At 56.8% G+C, this 16380-nt stretch overlaps 1 protein-coding gene across 1 annotated transcript in view; it reads left to right on the top strand.

Moving 5' to 3' along the window:
* EFCC1 (EF-hand and coiled-coil domain containing 1) overlaps positions 1-7766 on the top strand; it is a 31546-nt gene extending 23780 nt beyond the window's left edge. Inside the window, exons 6-8 of the mRNA XM_027957844.3 lie at positions 1338-1478; positions 2312-2381; positions 3332-7766. Of these exons, the coding sequence (XP_027813645.2) occupies positions 1338-1478; positions 2312-2381; positions 3332-3468 (348 nt within the window). The 3' untranslated portion in view covers positions 3469-7766. The remainder of the gene's footprint in view (positions 1-1337; positions 1479-2311; positions 2382-3331) is intronic.
* Positions 7767-16380: the final 8614 nt, after the last annotated feature.

The raw sequence follows: 16380 nt of genomic DNA on the forward strand, positions 1-16380 counted from the left end.
ACAGATGGGTAAACCAAGGCTCTGAGAGGAGATGATTTAGATCTAATGAAGAATATTTTGACTGCACATTAAAGGATCCATCTCAGATCAGCTCAAGGGAAAAAAAACAGGAATTTATTACCAGATGGAGCTGGGAGCATGGTTTCAAAAGAACAGCTAAGATGAGCTTCAGGCACAGTTGGATCCAGGCACTCAGATTATATTGCCCCCATCCGTCTGCTCAGTTCTTTTCATGGGTGCTGGCCTCCCTTTCCCTGCTATAGAGGGGCTTTCTCCATGTGGTAGGGTGAGGGAAAGCCGGGCCCCAGGCAGCTCTAGGCTCCCATCAGCCTACTTAAAACCCCCGGAGGAACAATAAGAGCCCCGTACAGTAAATCTCAGGGAAGAACACCAATGGTCGGCCTCAGTCACGTGCCCATACCTGGACCAATCCTCTATGGCAGGCGGGCAGGGCCCTGTGATTGGCAGCTCCATCAAAGCCAGATGAGTGGAAGAGAGATACCTCCCCCAAGGAGAACTGGCTGTGGAGGGGAGGAGGGTGGGGAGCTCAGTTCCTGAGACCCTCAGACCACGCTCCCGAGTCCACAGGCCCCGTGCTCTGCCTACTGCCCAAGGACACCACAGCTTCAGCTGCTTCTCTTTCCGTCCGCTGCTGTCAGGAGAGGGGGCTGCCTCCCTCCCCGCGCCCCTGCTTTAGAAGGCAGGTGTCCACGTGGTATTCTGTAGCTCGCCACCCTCTCCCCCTGCTATTCCGCAGGAGCAGCAGCGTCCATGCTGCTTGGCCAGGGCTGGGCCGGTGACCAAGGCTGGGTCAGCCGGGCCCCTCTCCTGGGGCTCCCGTCTCGAGGGAGGTGGGGAGTGGCTGCAGGGTGTCCTCAGCTGCAGCCCTCAGACAGGAGTCCCCAGCCGCTTCTGCCTCACCCTCCATGCCCCCAGCCCTCGACCCATTCTGGGGACAAGCCACTAGCCTGGCAGTGAATTCCTCCTCGGCTCAAACTGGCCAGACTAGCTTCCTGCTTGCAACCAAAACAATCTAGAAACGACAAGCAGATGAATGGAGAAGAGAAGGAAGGAGGGAGTCCTTCCACCGAGAAGGAAGCATGTACATTCTTACATCAGCCTGACTGGCCATGAGGCCTTGGGCCAGGCATGCAGCTTCTCTGGGCCTCGGCGCCCTCCCTGGGGAGACAGGGTGGTTCTGGCTGTAGGCTCAGGGGCCGGATGAGTTGACCCCCGTGGGAGGGCCAGGGCAGGCTGTGGGCCCTGCCTGGGGGTGGTGCTGTGTGCATGGGGTCGAGGGTGGCAGGGCAGGCGCTGAGCCCCTGGTGTCCCCGCAGGCAGAGCTGCAGCGGAAGGTGGGTGAGAACGAGAGCCTGCGGCAGGAGCTGCAGTTGGTGGAGACGGAGAGGGTGCGGCTGTCCCTGCTGGAGGAGAAGCTGGAGGACGTGCTGGGGCTCCTGCAGAAGCTCCGCGACCTGGTGGGCTCACGGGAGCTGGCGTCCCGGGGGCAGGGCTGGGTGGGGCCCTCGGGGTGGAGCCCACCCGCGTCAGGCACTGGCTCTAAGCTCTCCCCACAGAGGCAGGTGCCACCTCTGCCTCCAGACAGAAAGAGCTCAGGGAAAGTAATCAAAGAGAAGGGGGTTCTCTAATTCATTTTATGAAGCTAATTTAACTTTGATCGCAAAACCAGAGGACAACCCATAGGAGAAAAGGAAATTATAAGCTAGTGACACACTTAAATGTGGATGCAGAAATATTAAACAGCAAATCTGCAAAGCAAACCCAGCAGTGGTTAAAGAAACACAAGGTGAGCTGTTGGATTTATCCCAGGAATTCAAAGATGGTTCAAGACCAGACACCTATTAACACAGACCACCCGGTTCCTCCACCTCCCGGCTGGTAGCTTCAGACAAGAGTTCTCATTCTCTCAGCGCTGCATTTTCACTGGTTAAAAAGAGAATAAAACACGCTGTTGCAAGGATTAAAGGAGCTAACACCGTCAAAATGGTCTTTTTCACGGTCATTTCCCAAGTGCCTCCTTGGGCACAGGGACAATGGTCTGTCAGTACGTGATCCTGGATTAAATGGGTCCTGCACGCTGCTCCAGGACCCATCAAGAGTCTGGGCAGTGCAGTCATCACAGGGATGGGGGCCAGGAAAGGACCTTGGGCTGGGGGTGGGGGTTGGGAAACGGACTCTACCTGCCCCCAGGGAGCCACACAGAGGCCTGTAGGGGCCACGAAGTCCCACCCATTGCTTGAAGACTCAGCAACCATGGCCAGTCCAGCCCTGTCTCATTTCTTTTTTTAAGAACATATCCAAAAAAGCCCTGGGGAAGATTTTGCTGAGCACGCTGGACGCTTGCAGGGACCCTGCACACGGTAGGTGAGCCCCCATCCCTGACCCATCTTCCAAGGCCTGGGCAGCATCCTGACTCAGCTCCTCCGTTCTGAGTGTCTTGCCTGCAAAATGCTGCCTCATTCCTGCCCAGCCCACCTGCAAAGGGTACAGTCAGGAGACTTCCCTGTAGCTCAAATGGTAAAGAATCTGCCTGCGAGGCAGGAGACAGGGTTCAATCCCTGGGTTGGGAAGTTCCTCTGGAGAAGGGAATGGCAATCCACTCCAGTATTCTTGCCTGGAAAATCCCATGGACAGAGGAACCTGGCAGGCTACAGTCCGTGGGGTCGCAAGGAGTCGGACATGACTGAGCGACTAATACACAGTTCTGCCCAGCCCACCTGCAAAGGGTACATTCAGGAACAGGCTTCAGGAAGCTGAAGGTGGTATTTGAGAAGGACAGGGAGCGGGCACTTCAGGGAAAAGGCCAAATAAAAGCCAGTGTGGCCAGGCTCCGAGGAAGCCAGGCAGCTCCTTGCTGCCAGTTTAGCCCTGGGCTTACTGTGGAGGAAGGACTATTATCACACCCATTCCACAGATGGGGAGACTGAGGCACAGAGAGGCCAAGGGTCAGCCGCACTTAGACCTCAGGCCTCTCCCTTAAGCACTAGGCCGCGTGGCCCTGTTGGTCAAAGTTCAGGGCAGCGCAATTTTCTCAGGGCCAGCTCGTGCCCAGTGAAATCAGGAGGGGAGGTTCACTGGTGGTGAGACCACTGGCCTCACCGGGCACCGCTGGGCAGGGCTCGGGTGCGTCCAGTGCCCTGACTGGCCCCGGGCATCAAGGAGGAGTTCAGAAACTGGGCACTAGAAACTGCCTTCCCCAGGGCCCTTGGAGGGAGAGGGTGGCCAAGCTGTGGAGGGCCCGGGGGAGGGCAGGCAGCCCTGCGGGCCACAGGAAAGAGAGTGACTCTCCAGCTGCCCACTCTCTCCCCAGACGGGCCGTCTGGCCCCTCGGCCGTGCTGGAAGCCCTGCGCCAAGCTTTGGCTGGCTGTGAGCTCCTGCGTGGAGAGCCCTCGGCCCCTGCCTCCACAAGCCCGGCCCTCACCCACTCCTTCCCCGTCTCCTGCTGAGGGCTGGCCCGGCCTGTGGGCAGCCGGCCACCATCAGACCAGCCTGGCCACCATCACATCCTCGGAACCCTGGGGTCACCGGCTCCTTCTGAGACCAGTCCAAGCTCGGAGCCTGGCAGCCGCGCCGTCCCTGGGCTTCTCGGTCCTGGCCTACATTCCGGCTGCCGGCAAGCACGCTGCTGATGGTCGCTGGGTCAGCCTGTACCCGCTGCCAGCCCCCTGCCCTTGGAGTCGAGGTGCCGGCTTTTCTGCCCAGTTCAGTCCAGAATCCCTTCCCTAGGCTCCCAGGATCTCTTCCCTTCCCAGCGGTGTCCTCTTTGTCCACACAGCGTGACTGCTCCAGGGACCTCGTGCCCTGCACTCCACTGAGGACACTGCCCATGGCCCGGAAGTGCTGAAGGCTGGACACGAGACTGGGGGAGCTCCCAGGGAGGAGACAGTGATCATGGCAGGCTTCCTGGTGGAGGTGGCCTTGAACTAGCTCTGGAAGAGAGGTTAGATTTAGATGGGCAGACAGGAGGGAAGGGCATTTAACGCAAGGGAACAGGGAGCGCCCAAGTGTGTTGCCGTGAAGCGCCCCATGAGTACAGACCCCAGAGCCCCTCTTTCCCGAGCACCCAGTAGGTACCAGGCCCCGCGGGTCACAGGCAGGAGCAAGACAAGCTGCCTGGTCCCATCAACCTTAAACCCTCGTAGGAGAGAAAGACACGTGGGCGAGCACTGCAGTGCTAAACTGCAGCAGACGAGAGGGTTCTGAGAGTCCGGGCGAGAGGGGCCAGTCCAAGCCTAGGAGGACGGAGCCCTGCAGAGGGCGGGGCGAGGGCAGGCGCCCGGCGGGGATGGGGCCCTGATGACTCGTCTCCCAGGCAACGGGCGCCTTGCCGGGGTTCTGACCTGCCTCCAGGAGCTGAGGGGCGAAGAGCAGACAGGAGGACTCAGGACTTGGGAGCGAGGGGTCACCACGGGGACGCAGAAGAGGGACCACAAGGAAAGGAGGGCCAGGGGCCCAGCAGGCAGTCCCAGGCGGGGCCACAGGGAGGGCTGGAGGGGGACCCCCCGGCCGCACGTGAGGCCGCAGGAGTCCACGCGTGCAGTAAGATCCATGGAAGTGGGCGTGCCTCTCCAAAAACTCAGCTTTACTGTGTGTTAATGAAAAATACAAGGGGCAGGGACTTCCCTGGCGGTCCGGTGGCTAAGAATCCGCTTTTCAATGCAGGGGATGTGGTGGGGAACCAGATCCCACATGCCACAGCTAAGCCCACGAGCTGCAAACCAGTGAGTTCATAGACCACAGCCAAAGAGCCCACGTGACCCGATAAAGACCCTGCGTGCTGCCACTAAGACCCGAGGCGAGCAGAGAAATACATATTTTAGAAATAATAATGGTGACTAGAAGAGACGTTCCTCAAGCACCCCCACCCCTGCTCTGGCCCCCTGGAATCGGCCGACAGCAGGCAGGCAGGATTCCTGTAGATTCCAGCCACACTAAGGCACACCCTCAGGAGCTTCCTAATAGAAATCTTCTCGGACCTCTGCCTGACAAGCAAAGGTGCATCATCTCCCGTGCAGCCCTCATCTCACTGGAGGCCAGCTTTTGAGATGGCCTAGCATGCAGAGGGGCCCAGAGAGGCTGACGGACTGCCTGGCACCGCACAGCAAATCAGCACCCACGCCTGGGCTGGGCCTGCTTCCTGAGCCCACGTCTCACACGCTTCCTTCCTCTGCCAGCTGTGTCTGGTTAGGGACCCCAGGGCTTGGGGTCTGGATCAGTTACAGCACAGCCTAAGCCACCCCGACGAACGAGCTCCCACAACACTCTGGGCCAAACAAGACAGAGCTTTCTCTCCCGTAGCGGTTCAGAGGGGAGTGGACGACAGAGCAGCTTTGCTCCACGTGGCCACCCAGGGGCCCAGGTTCCTTCCGCTGTGTTGCTCTGTCGTCCCCGAGGGCATCGTCCCTGGCAGAAGCTAATCACCAGCATCGCGTCGGCCCTCCGGCCCCCGGGAAGGAGACAGGGAAGGGAGGCTTAGGCACTTTGGCTCACACGTCCTCTAAGCCCATCCCACTGGCCATACCTAGCTGCAAGGGATGCTGGGAGATGCCATCTGTAGCTGGGCAATCACGGGACCAGCTAATGCTAACAGTATTAAAAGGAAAAAGGCGGCCAACTGGACCGGGGGCCAGCCACGCCCCCCAGGCCGCTGACAGAGGTCCGCCTGCCCCTGCAGAGGGGCCAAGCGGGCACGCACAGGCACCCCTGCAGTGCACACTGTGGCCAGAGGAACACATGCTGCCGGAGGACCCACAGCCCTGCTCCTACAAAAGGCCACGTCGCCAAGTCAGCCGACCTACAAGACAGCAAGGAGAGCAAATTAGGCAAATGAGGCGCCAGAGGAGCATGCTCACAACGAAAGAACCGGATGAAATCCCAGGTCGGACTCCCCGATGGTCTAGTGGGTGAGAGTCCGGCTTCCAGCGCAGGGTCGGAACCTGGCTGGGCAACTGAGCCCGTGAGGCACAGCTGGAGGAGCCCACGCCTGCCGCCAGAGACCCAGCTCAGCCAGAACAAAAGCAGACGGAAACAAAGCGAGCCGCTCCCCATTTCCCCACCGGGAGAGGGTGCAGCCCCCGGGGAGCAAAGCGAAGCGGAAACAGGCAGCCTACCCCAGAGAGTGCGAGGTGCTGATCGCAAAGAGGTGCAAAGAACTCAGGAGGAGAAGGGGCAAACAGAGCGAGAGGCAGGCGTTCTAAGGAGAGCTAGGAAAGCCCCAAACACAGAGGAGCGATGCAGCAACTGCACATTTTTAAAAGCCACTAGAAGGAGCCAACAGCAGGCTAACTGATGCAGAGAGGTGGAGCAGTGAACTGGCAGACAGAGGTGGGAACCGCTGAAGCCGAAAAGAAAACAGAGAAGCGAGGACAGTCGCAGAGATCTCTGTGATAGCACCAAGTGTACTCACGGTAGCACTGCAGGGGTCCTAGCAGAAAAGAAAGAAAGGGGGCAGAGAATTTATTTGAAGACATTGTAGCTGAAAACTCCCCTAACCTGGGAAAGCAAGCAGACACTCATGTGCTGGAAGCACAGAGAATCCAACAGGAGCAGCTCCCAGAAGGACCAAGACACGCGTAAGGGGGGGACGTCCCTGGTGGCCCAGCGGTTCACACTGCAGGGGGCGTGGGTTTGACCCCTGGTTGGAGAACTAGGACCCCTCACGCCACATGATGAGACAAAACACACACACACACGCACACACGCACGCACACACAGCAACAAGCTACATACAAAGGCTGGCTCCTCCGCAGAAACTACAGGCCAGAAGGGAGGGGCTCAATATATTTACAGTGATGAAAGGGAAAAACCTACACCCACCCGAGAATACTTTTCCTGGCAAGACTCTCATTCAGATATGATGGAGAGATTGATTGAAAGTTTTCCAGCACCACCTAACCAGCTTTATAAGAGATGTTCAAGAGACTTCTCTAAGCAAAAAAAAAAAAAAAAGAGGCTACAACCAGAAACAGGAAAATTATGAAAGGAAAACACTCATTGATAAAGCAAATACCCACTAACAGGAGCAAGCTAACCACACACACAGCTAGTAGGCAGATTAAAAGACAAGGGAGCGAAATCGATATCCACAATAAGCAGTCAAGGGGCACACAAAGATGTCAGACGTGCTGTCAAAAGCGTCACAGGCGTGAGGAGGGGAGGGGAGTGGAAATGCAGGGATGCTAAAATGTGTTTGAAATTAAGAGATCAGCAACACGGCTTCCTAGGTGGCTCAGGGGTAAAGAATCCGCCTGCCAACACAGGAGACCTGGGTTCGATCCCTGGCCCGGGAAAATTCCCCACGCAGCAGGACAACTAAGCCAGTGCCCCAGAGTCTGAGTCGCAACCACTAAACCCACGCGCCCGCCGGCCTGTGCTCCACGAGAGATGTCGCTGCAGCAAGAAGCCGGCTGCCCGGGGCCAGGGCGTCTGTGCCAGTCTGGGAACCCATCAGCTCAAGCAGCCGAATGACTAAAGAGCTGCCCCATCCTCCACAGAAAAAGCCCCCACGGGCCAAAGCAACAAAGACCCAGCAGGGCCAGAAGCAGATAACTTTTTGGAAAAGACCAGCAACTTCATCACACATGTATAGATTGTGCATATAAACCTCAAGGTGGGGAACTTCCCTGGGGGTCCAGAGGCCAAGACTCCAGGCTCCCGATGCAGGGGGCCCGGGTTTCACCCCTGCTCGGGGAACCGGATCCCATACGCCCCAACTAAGACCTGGCACAGCCAGATAAATATTCTTCTGTTTTTTTTTTTTTTTTTTTTTAAAAAAAGAGGAAGAAGCAGGAAAGTGCAGAGTTTCAAGGAAAGCCTCACCAAAAGCAGAGCCTCCCTGATATCTGGCCTTGACATTCAAGCCACGATCCTGACCCAGAAGTTTCTCCTCCCTTGAGGCTCCTGGGAGCTCTATTAACCAATTAGTCCCTTCCCTGATGCTTCTCAATAAGGCTGTAGAGTTTCCTGGCAGAGGCCTTGCAGCTATTTGAATCTGAAAATTTCCTGGTAAAATGCACACAGTCTTCAATACTCTCCGTTTGAGATACAAAGCCAGTTCCCTTTGCTCCGAGTGTGAGCTACACTAAGCCACTCGGGTCTAACAGAGAACGGAGGCGTTGATGATGTGACCCCGGACACGAGTCGTGAGAGGCCTGGGCCGCTGCCTTCCTCCCCAAGCCAGGAGGACATCCAGGTGCCCTACGATAAGGCCACGTGACAGCGTGCCCCCGTCAACAGCCAGCAAGAAACCAAGGCCTCCGGCCGTCAGCCCAGCTCACACCTCAGAAGCCGGACCCGCAGCCCGGGTCAGGTCTTCAGGCTGGGATCTGACTACAGTATCCAGAACCAGACCCGCCCAGCAAAGCCACTCCCAAGGTCCTGATCCCTGGGGAACTGAGAGGCTAAGTGAACACACGTTACTGCTTAAGCTGCGAGCTTCGGGAACGCTGTTTCATGCAACAGCTAACGGAAACACTTCTAGTGAACAGCCATGCTGCCCCACTCACAGGGTGATTCGGGAGTGTTCCGGAGGGTGTTTAGGCGTGTGAGTAACCGTCCGAGGCCTGACAATGATAGCCAGCAGGCTGGAAGGAGGACAAGGGCCCCCGGGGCACTCGGCAGACTGCAGGCTCCCTCCAGGGCACCGACATGCTTGGGGAAGAAGCAGGCCTGACGGAGCCCCCTGCCAGCAGCCACGGCTGACACAGGACACCGGCCGAGGGCAGCCTGGGGGCCTGGGGCCAGACGGGCAGCAGCCGGGGCTCAGGGGGGTGACCGTGTGCAGCCAGGGCCCCGAGTGCCGCTGGGGCCACAGTCCACCAGGACTGCACTGAGAGGACAGTGAAAGGCACCTCCACTGAGAGCTTCAGGGCAGCGGCCAGAGAGCAGCAGCCCCCGAGCACAGGGCGGCCTGGAGTGGGCCCTGGGCAGCTGCCCTGGCGGCCGGCCCTGAAGCGGGCCCTGGGTGGGCAGAGGCGGGAAGGGGCTGGACAGCCCAGTTCAGTCGCTAAGTGTGTCCGACTCTCTGTGACCCCATGGACTGCAGCACACCAGACCTCCATGTCCATCACCAGTTCCCGAAGCTTACTCAAACTCATGTCCATTGAGTCAGTGATGCCATCCAACCATCTCATCCTCTGTTGTCCCCTTCTCCTCCCGCCTTCAATCTCTCCCAGCTTCAGGGTCTTTTCTAATGAGTCAGGTCTTCACATCAGGTGGCCAAAGTATTGGAGTTTCAGCTTCAACATCAGTCCTTCCAGTGAACACCCAGGACTGATCTCCTTTAGAATGGACTGGTTGGATGTCCTTGCAGTCCAAGGGCCTCTCAAGGGTCTTCTCCAACACCACAGTTCAAAAGCATCCATTCTTCGGCGCGCAGCTTTCTTTATAGTCCAACTCTCACACCCATACATGACTACTGGAAAAACCATAGCTTTGGCTTCAGGAAAAAACAGGAAGGGATATTTATAAACAGCCTCCACGCCCATCACTCCCCTTTTGCCTTTTTCTAGCAAAGCTTCTTTGGGATTCTTCAAATGGTCTGCGACTCCTTAGAAAAAAGGTTTTCTAGGAAATTCTGACTAACTGCCCTCTCTCATCTCCTGGCAACAAAAGCCAGTGTGTTGACCCGAAAATGCCCCCACCCACGCACCCGCCGCGACCAAGGAAACAGCGCGCATTTCACACTCCGAGCAGCAGATGGCGATGCTGAAGTGCGGAGCCAAGGCGAGTCCAAAGCCTCCAAGCAGGTGGGGCTGGGGGCGGGGGGGGGGGGGCACTGCCTCGCCCCAGGCCCTCCTCGGGGATGCGCGGGGTCTCCCCACCACCTGTACTAAAAGCGGCGCTACCGTTTCCTTGAAATCAGCTCCCTTTTAAAGTCTACGTCAAGGACTTTGAAAAGGAAATGCCTGTTCTAAGTTAGCGGAGGCGGTAGCCCTACCTGCCCTGCAGAGACGGGTTCCGACCAGGTGTGTCTGCTGAGCCGGAGGGGAGCGCCCTTGGTCCACGCCGGCCACGCTCCAGCCCCACGCTTCATTCTCCCCCATTTTACAGACGAGCAAACTGAGGCAGAGTGGGGCTGAGACTACCCCAGCCGGGGGCCGCAGAGCCGGCAGGAAGCACGCCGACGCCGAAGCCCCGCGTGGCCCCGCCACACACCCGCGTCGGTAGAGATGCGTGCGCCCAGCCCCGCAGCCAGTGCAGTGCTTAGACGCCGCGAGGGAGCAAGTCTGGGACCTGCTCCGGGAAGGCGAAGGGCGCGGGGATTGACCCGCTGAAGCCGGAGACGCGGAGGAGAACTGGAACTGGAGACAAGACTTCGCTCCAGGCTTCTTCAGGCCTAGTTAGCATCTTCGGACGATGGGGTTTGGGGGCCTCTGATTGATGCTGGGAGGGATCGGGGGCAGGAGGAGAAGGGGACGACAGAGGATGAGATGGCTGGATGGCATCACCGACTGGATGGACAGGAGTTTGAGTGAACTCCGGGAGATGGTGATGGACAGGGAGGCCTGGCGTGCTGTGATTCATGGGGTCGCAGAGTGGGACACGACTGAGCGACTGAACTGAACTGAACTGATGTCAAAGGCCACTGAGCGGACCTTCGGGCAAGCCCTGTTGGAGGGTCTAAGGTCCCAACCAGCCTCAGCTGACTCCAGTTCAGTTCAGTCGCTCAGTCGTGTCCGACTGTCTGCGACCCCCTGGGCTGCAGCACGCCAGGCCTCCCTGTGCGTCACCCCCTCCGGGAGTTCACCCAAGCTAGTGTCCGTGGAGTCCCTGACGCCAAGTTCCTGCCAAACAACTCGGGGGACCCCTGTTAAGGTTTCTGGCGGCCTGGAGGATGCGCCAGGGTCCCGGCGAATCCGTGGGCGCGGCTTACAGGTGTGATGGGTTTAGGTGAAGATGGCCCGGGGACTCTAGGAGGGCTTCTGGGGCGGTGTACACAGGCTAGAAGTGACGGCTGAGAAGCTGGGGGTCACAGCGTCTTAATCTCTGCAGATGAGACGGAAACTGCTCCAGGGGATAATGCAGGGTCCTGGGCCGCAAGATAAAGGGCTTCTTAAGCCCTGCGTTAGGAAGCAGTGAAAACACGGAGGCCCTCCCACCAGGTTGGAAACCGCCTAACAGACCTGCTCAAGTTTCAGCCGCGCCTGCTCTGCGAACAGTGCCCAGGACACTTACCCGGGGGCGAGGGGGCAGAGGCACGGCAGACAGCGGTGCCTCAGTCTGCTGGCAGTGGGAGCCGTTCCAGGAGGGCTTCCTGGAAGAGGCCCTGCCCTGGGTGGACCTGGGACGGAGGGCACAGGAGGAGAGGCGTGCGGCGGGCAGAGGGGCTGAGGCTGACCTGCCGGTGGCCACGAGCTGGTGACGGTGTGCTGCAGAGCGGGACACTCTTGAGGACCTGGTTTTAACCTGAAGACTCGAGGTTGTCGCCAGAGGCAGAAACGGGCGCCCGGGAGACGGCGGTCCAGAGAGAAGCGGAATGACCGGAATGGGAGGAGAGGTGGTCTGCAAACCTTACAGACGCTTTCAGCACCTGTGACGTGCAGGCGCAGCTGTGTCTTAACAGCATTAAAGCACTGAGTCCCTGCCCTTCAGAAGCTCCTGTCTGCCTGGAAGGAGAGATTTCATCAGCTCAGCTCAGTTCAGTCACTCAGTCGTGTCCAACTCTTTGCGACCCCATGGACTGCAGCACCCCAGGCCTCCCTGTGTATCACCAGCTCCCGGAGTTCACCCAAACTCACGACCATTGAGTTGGTGATGCCATCCAACCATCTCATCCTGTGTCGTCCCCTTCTCTGCCCGCCTTCAATCTTTCCCAGCATCGGGGTCTTTTCCAGTGAGTCAACTCTTCGAATCAGGTGGCCAAAAGTGGAGTTTCAGCTTCAGCATCAGTCCTTCCAGTGAATATTCAGAACTGATTTCCTTTAGGATGGACAGGCTGGAACTCCTTGCAGTCCAAGGGACTCTCAAGAATCTTCTCCAACACCACAGTTCAAAAGCATCCATTCTTCAGTGCTCAGCTTTCTTTATGGTCCAACTCTCACATCCATACATGACCACTGGAAAAACCATAGCTTTGACTAGACGGACCTTTGTTGGCAAAGTAATGTCTCTGCTTTTTAATATGCTGTCCAGGTTGCAGACAAAACATGAACATGATTTTAGGTCCTGCAGGGTGGGTCCTGGTGGAAGAGGCAGGACGAGGGACGGCACGTGTGGGCAGTTGTGGGCGTGGGGTGGGCTTTCCAGAAGGGCTGGTTTTAGGGTCTGTCATCTATGGGGAGGGTCGGGAGAAGGGGCCAGGGGGCAGGAGCCATGACCGTGAGCCCGTGAAAGGGGCTGGGCTCAGAGCTCAGGTTTTCTTCGACGCTGTCACGAAGCCCTGCAAAGGCGGGGGCGACAGCAATTTACGGCACCTCGGGCGCCCGGGAAACCTGGCTCTTGCAGGTCAGCTGTCAGTGAACCCAGCACAGGCCCAGCCCTGAGGTCGCAGTGGGCTCCCCAGGTCCAGGGGTCGGGCTGCGGGCTGGTGTGGGCCGCCCGAGGAATTCCTCCAGGAGCAGGAACCCCTTGTGCAGTAGCAGGCCCGGTGCACGTACACACACACACTCACACACACTCACACACATGCATGCACGCTCACACACACAGACATAAACACACCCACACACGCACTCACACTCACATACATGCACACACTCACATGCACGCATGCTCACACACAGACATAAACACACTCACACACACTCACACATGCATGCACGCTCACACACACAAACACACTCACACACGCACTCACACTCACATACATGCACGCACTCACATGCACTCACACACATGCACGCACTCACACATGCACACACGCTCACACACAGACATAAACACACGCACTCACACTCACATACATGCACACACTCACATATGCACGCACGCTAACACACAGAGACATAAACACACACACGCACTCACATGAACACATGCACGCACGCACATGCACGCACACACTGACACACCCGTGCGCGCACACGCACGCACATGGGGATTTTATAGGACAAAGCGGGCATGAGCATGTTCGCAGACAGAAGGAGCCCGAGAGGGGCCTCTGTGGGCACGGGCAGGGGACCTGGCAGGGAGCCTGACCGGTCAGGGAGCAGAAGGCCCCTGGCTCCCCCCAGGAAAAGCCTGTGGTCAGCTGGGCCGGCCACCCAGGCAGCTCTGGAAGGGGGAGCCCCCTCAGGAAGCCCAGGGGCGCCCCCGCCCTGAGCCCACAGAGGCCTGTTGTCGGGAGATATGGGTGGCCAGGGGCCCTTCACGTCTGGGATCCCCAAATGAAAGACGCCACACCGCAGTGGAGCCTGAGAATGCTGGTGACCTGCGGGCGGACCCCCAGGGGCGTAGGCCCCGTCTGGCCCTGTGTGGGCAAGAAGACTACACTCACAGGCAGGAAAGGAGGGGGAGCCTTGCTGGATACTGGGGCTGAGGACATTTATCATCTTCCCGCTCACACTGGCAGAGTCCGGTTTTTCCACAACGAAAACGATTCATTTCTGTCGTTTTTTAAGCCGTCCGTGTTGAGATAAGAAGGAAACCTCAGAGGCATGAGAGGAGACAGCGTGGGCCTGATCGGGGGGGGGGGGGGTCAGGTCAGGATGCACACCCACCCTCCCCTCCCCCGAACCGGAGGGACACTCCTGTGGGTCTGGGGGCGGTGGGGTCAAGTGCGCCCGGCTCCACCCTTGACTTCTGCCCACGACCTTGGTGCCGTGTCACCTGCTTTGAGAACAGGGTCGGCTGCAGGGGGTGAGGCTCCCTGCCTCCCAGCCGGGTGCCTCCTGCTTGAAGTCCAGAAGCCCCTCGGCTGGCAGCCTGGCTGCTCTGGGCCTCAGTGTTCCTTTCGAGCCCCAACTCTCTGAGTTTCAGAGGGTTTAGAACGCCCCCCAGACCGGGGGCCTCAGACCCGCTTCTCAGCTTCGCTCCTTGGCTGACGCGGACCACAACCATGGGCACGGCCAGCGGTGCCCCCCCCAGGAGGCCCCCTCTGGGCGTCTCTCCTGCATCCCTCTGGTTGCCAGAACCCCTTCCACCCGTTCCCAAGGGGTTACAGCTCCCCCACCGCCTCGGGTATATGTTTTCCCATCTCTGCAAATCCTGTACTGACTAACTTGGTGTTTCATGCTACTGACATTTTTATAACAATACAGTGAAGTCACTCAGTCATGTTTGACTCTTTGTGACCCCATGGACTGTAGCTCACCAGGATCCTGTGTCCATGGAATTCTCCAGGCAAGAACACTAGAGTGGATTGCCATGACCTTCTCCAACATAATAAAAGGCATATATTATTATTTTTATATTATATATATTATATATAATTATTATTATTATAAGATCAACATAATATAATTTTAGTATTTCAGCTTGATTTTAATTCATACTTTATAATGTTAAAAATAAAACTGAATTAAAGATACGTGTTTCTTGTAAACAGGACTTTTGTTGCTGGGAGCCAGTGTGAGGAATCCCGCCCGTGACAAGGTCATGAGGAAGGAAGCTGACATACGCAAGGTGTGCTCAGACTTCAGGGACCCCTCTGGAAATTCCTAAGCATGTACCCCAACAAAAATCTGCCGGCTTTTGTGCTCTGCGTTTCCACTCTTCTGACATTTTCTGGAAAAAGTCAATTCAGGGCTTTAGTCTTCTGCATTTAAAAGAGTGTTTCAATCCAAAAAACCCTCTGATGGCTTTCTAGCCTGCCTGCAGGACTCGTACAGCTGCGCGTGTGATTGTTTGAGGCCTCCTGACCGCAGGAGGCACAGGAAGCTTAAAACATCCTAGGAATGTAGGAGCTTCCGAGGAGTCAAAATCTTTAGAATAGGACTGATTAAAGGTTTCATTTGTTAAGTCAATATTTGCTGCCAAATTTTCACATCCTTTAGTTGTAGATATAGTTAAAATAACAAGTAGTAGACCTTGTGTTAGCAACATTAGATCTTTGAGTTAAGTACCCTCTTTGTTGTGTCCCACTGCACCTTTGTTCTATAGAGATGTAACTTTAATGCTAATGCTTTAAGGAGATGTAGATTAAAGAAAAACACTTCAGGGGAAACAAGATTAACATTCATTAAGGAAGAGAGCCAAAAGTGTTAACAAGCCTCTTGGCCAGAAGATAATGTAAATCACCTGAGACCTTTTGTATACCAAATGATGTATAGAAAGAACCTGAGCTGCGAACACTACATAATCTTGTGTTACCCATTGATCTCTGTGTTTTATCAAAAGTATAAAAGGCCTTCTGAACAATAAAGGATGGGGCCAGCTCCGGGGGCCAGCTTCCCGGGGCCGGGGGCCAGCTCCAGGGGCCAGCTTCCCGGGGCCAGGGACCGGGGGCCCGGGGCCAGCTTCTTGGACCAGCTTCTCTAACTAGTCTCCCAGCCTGGTTTTTTGGCTCTCTGGCTCCCCCCGTGTCTCTCTCTCTTTCTTCTTCTCTCTCTTTCCCTCTCTCTGCTCTTTACTTTAATTTCGGGCTGAATTTCCACCTGGAGCGCGGAGGCTCTCCACGTCTACTTACTTGCCCCGGCTGTTAAGATCCGCGAGAAAGGGAGCTTAAGGCGAGGCACCCTTAGATATTCAAGCGGGCGCCGGTGGCCCAACGTAGATGGTGCAAATTCCTTGTCTGGAATTTTATTGGCCTTCCGCGTAAACCAAGCTATTCAGCCCTCTTCCTTCACTTAATCTTCTTACTACACTATAATTTCTTAATCTAATCTTACTTTAATAAATAAACAAGTCTTTCCACGCCGACGCCGTCCACCCTTCGAATTCCCTGGATCCACCGGGGCTGGACCCCGGCATTTTGTTATATCACTAACATAGATGGGAAGCTGCAGTCACTCCCCTGAGTCGAATGTCCTATAGAAACAGACACACTGCACATATATCTGAGGGCTTTACTTCTAGCTCGAGACTGGTGCAGCTCTTTGTTAAAAAGAAGGATCAGAAAGCATTAAGGTGGCTCAGTGGTAAAGAACCTGCCCACCAATGTAGGAGATGGACGGAGGAGCCTGGCGGGCTATAGTCCATGGGGTTGCAGAGTCAGACACGACCGAATGGCTAAGCATGCTTGCAAAATGTTGACAGACGTGAAAATGCAAGGCACCCTCCCCCAGGAAGCCTCCCCAGCCTTCTCGGTTCTCCCACGCTCGGGACTGAGGCTCGTTGAGGACCTGCGGTCCAGTGGGATACACTAGTGTGCTTGCTGTGCTCAGCCGCTCAGTCGTGTCCGACTCTTTGTGACCCTGTGGACTGTAGGCCACCAGGCTCCTCTGCCCATGGGGATTCTCCAGGCAAGAACACTGGAGTGG

The sequence above is a fragment of the Ovis aries genome, chromosome 19, assembly GCF_016772045.2.
Source record: "Ovis aries strain OAR_USU_Benz2616 breed Rambouillet chromosome 19, ARS-UI_Ramb_v3.0, whole genome shotgun sequence".
NCBI lineage: Eukaryota > Metazoa > Chordata > Mammalia > Artiodactyla > Bovidae > Ovis > Ovis aries.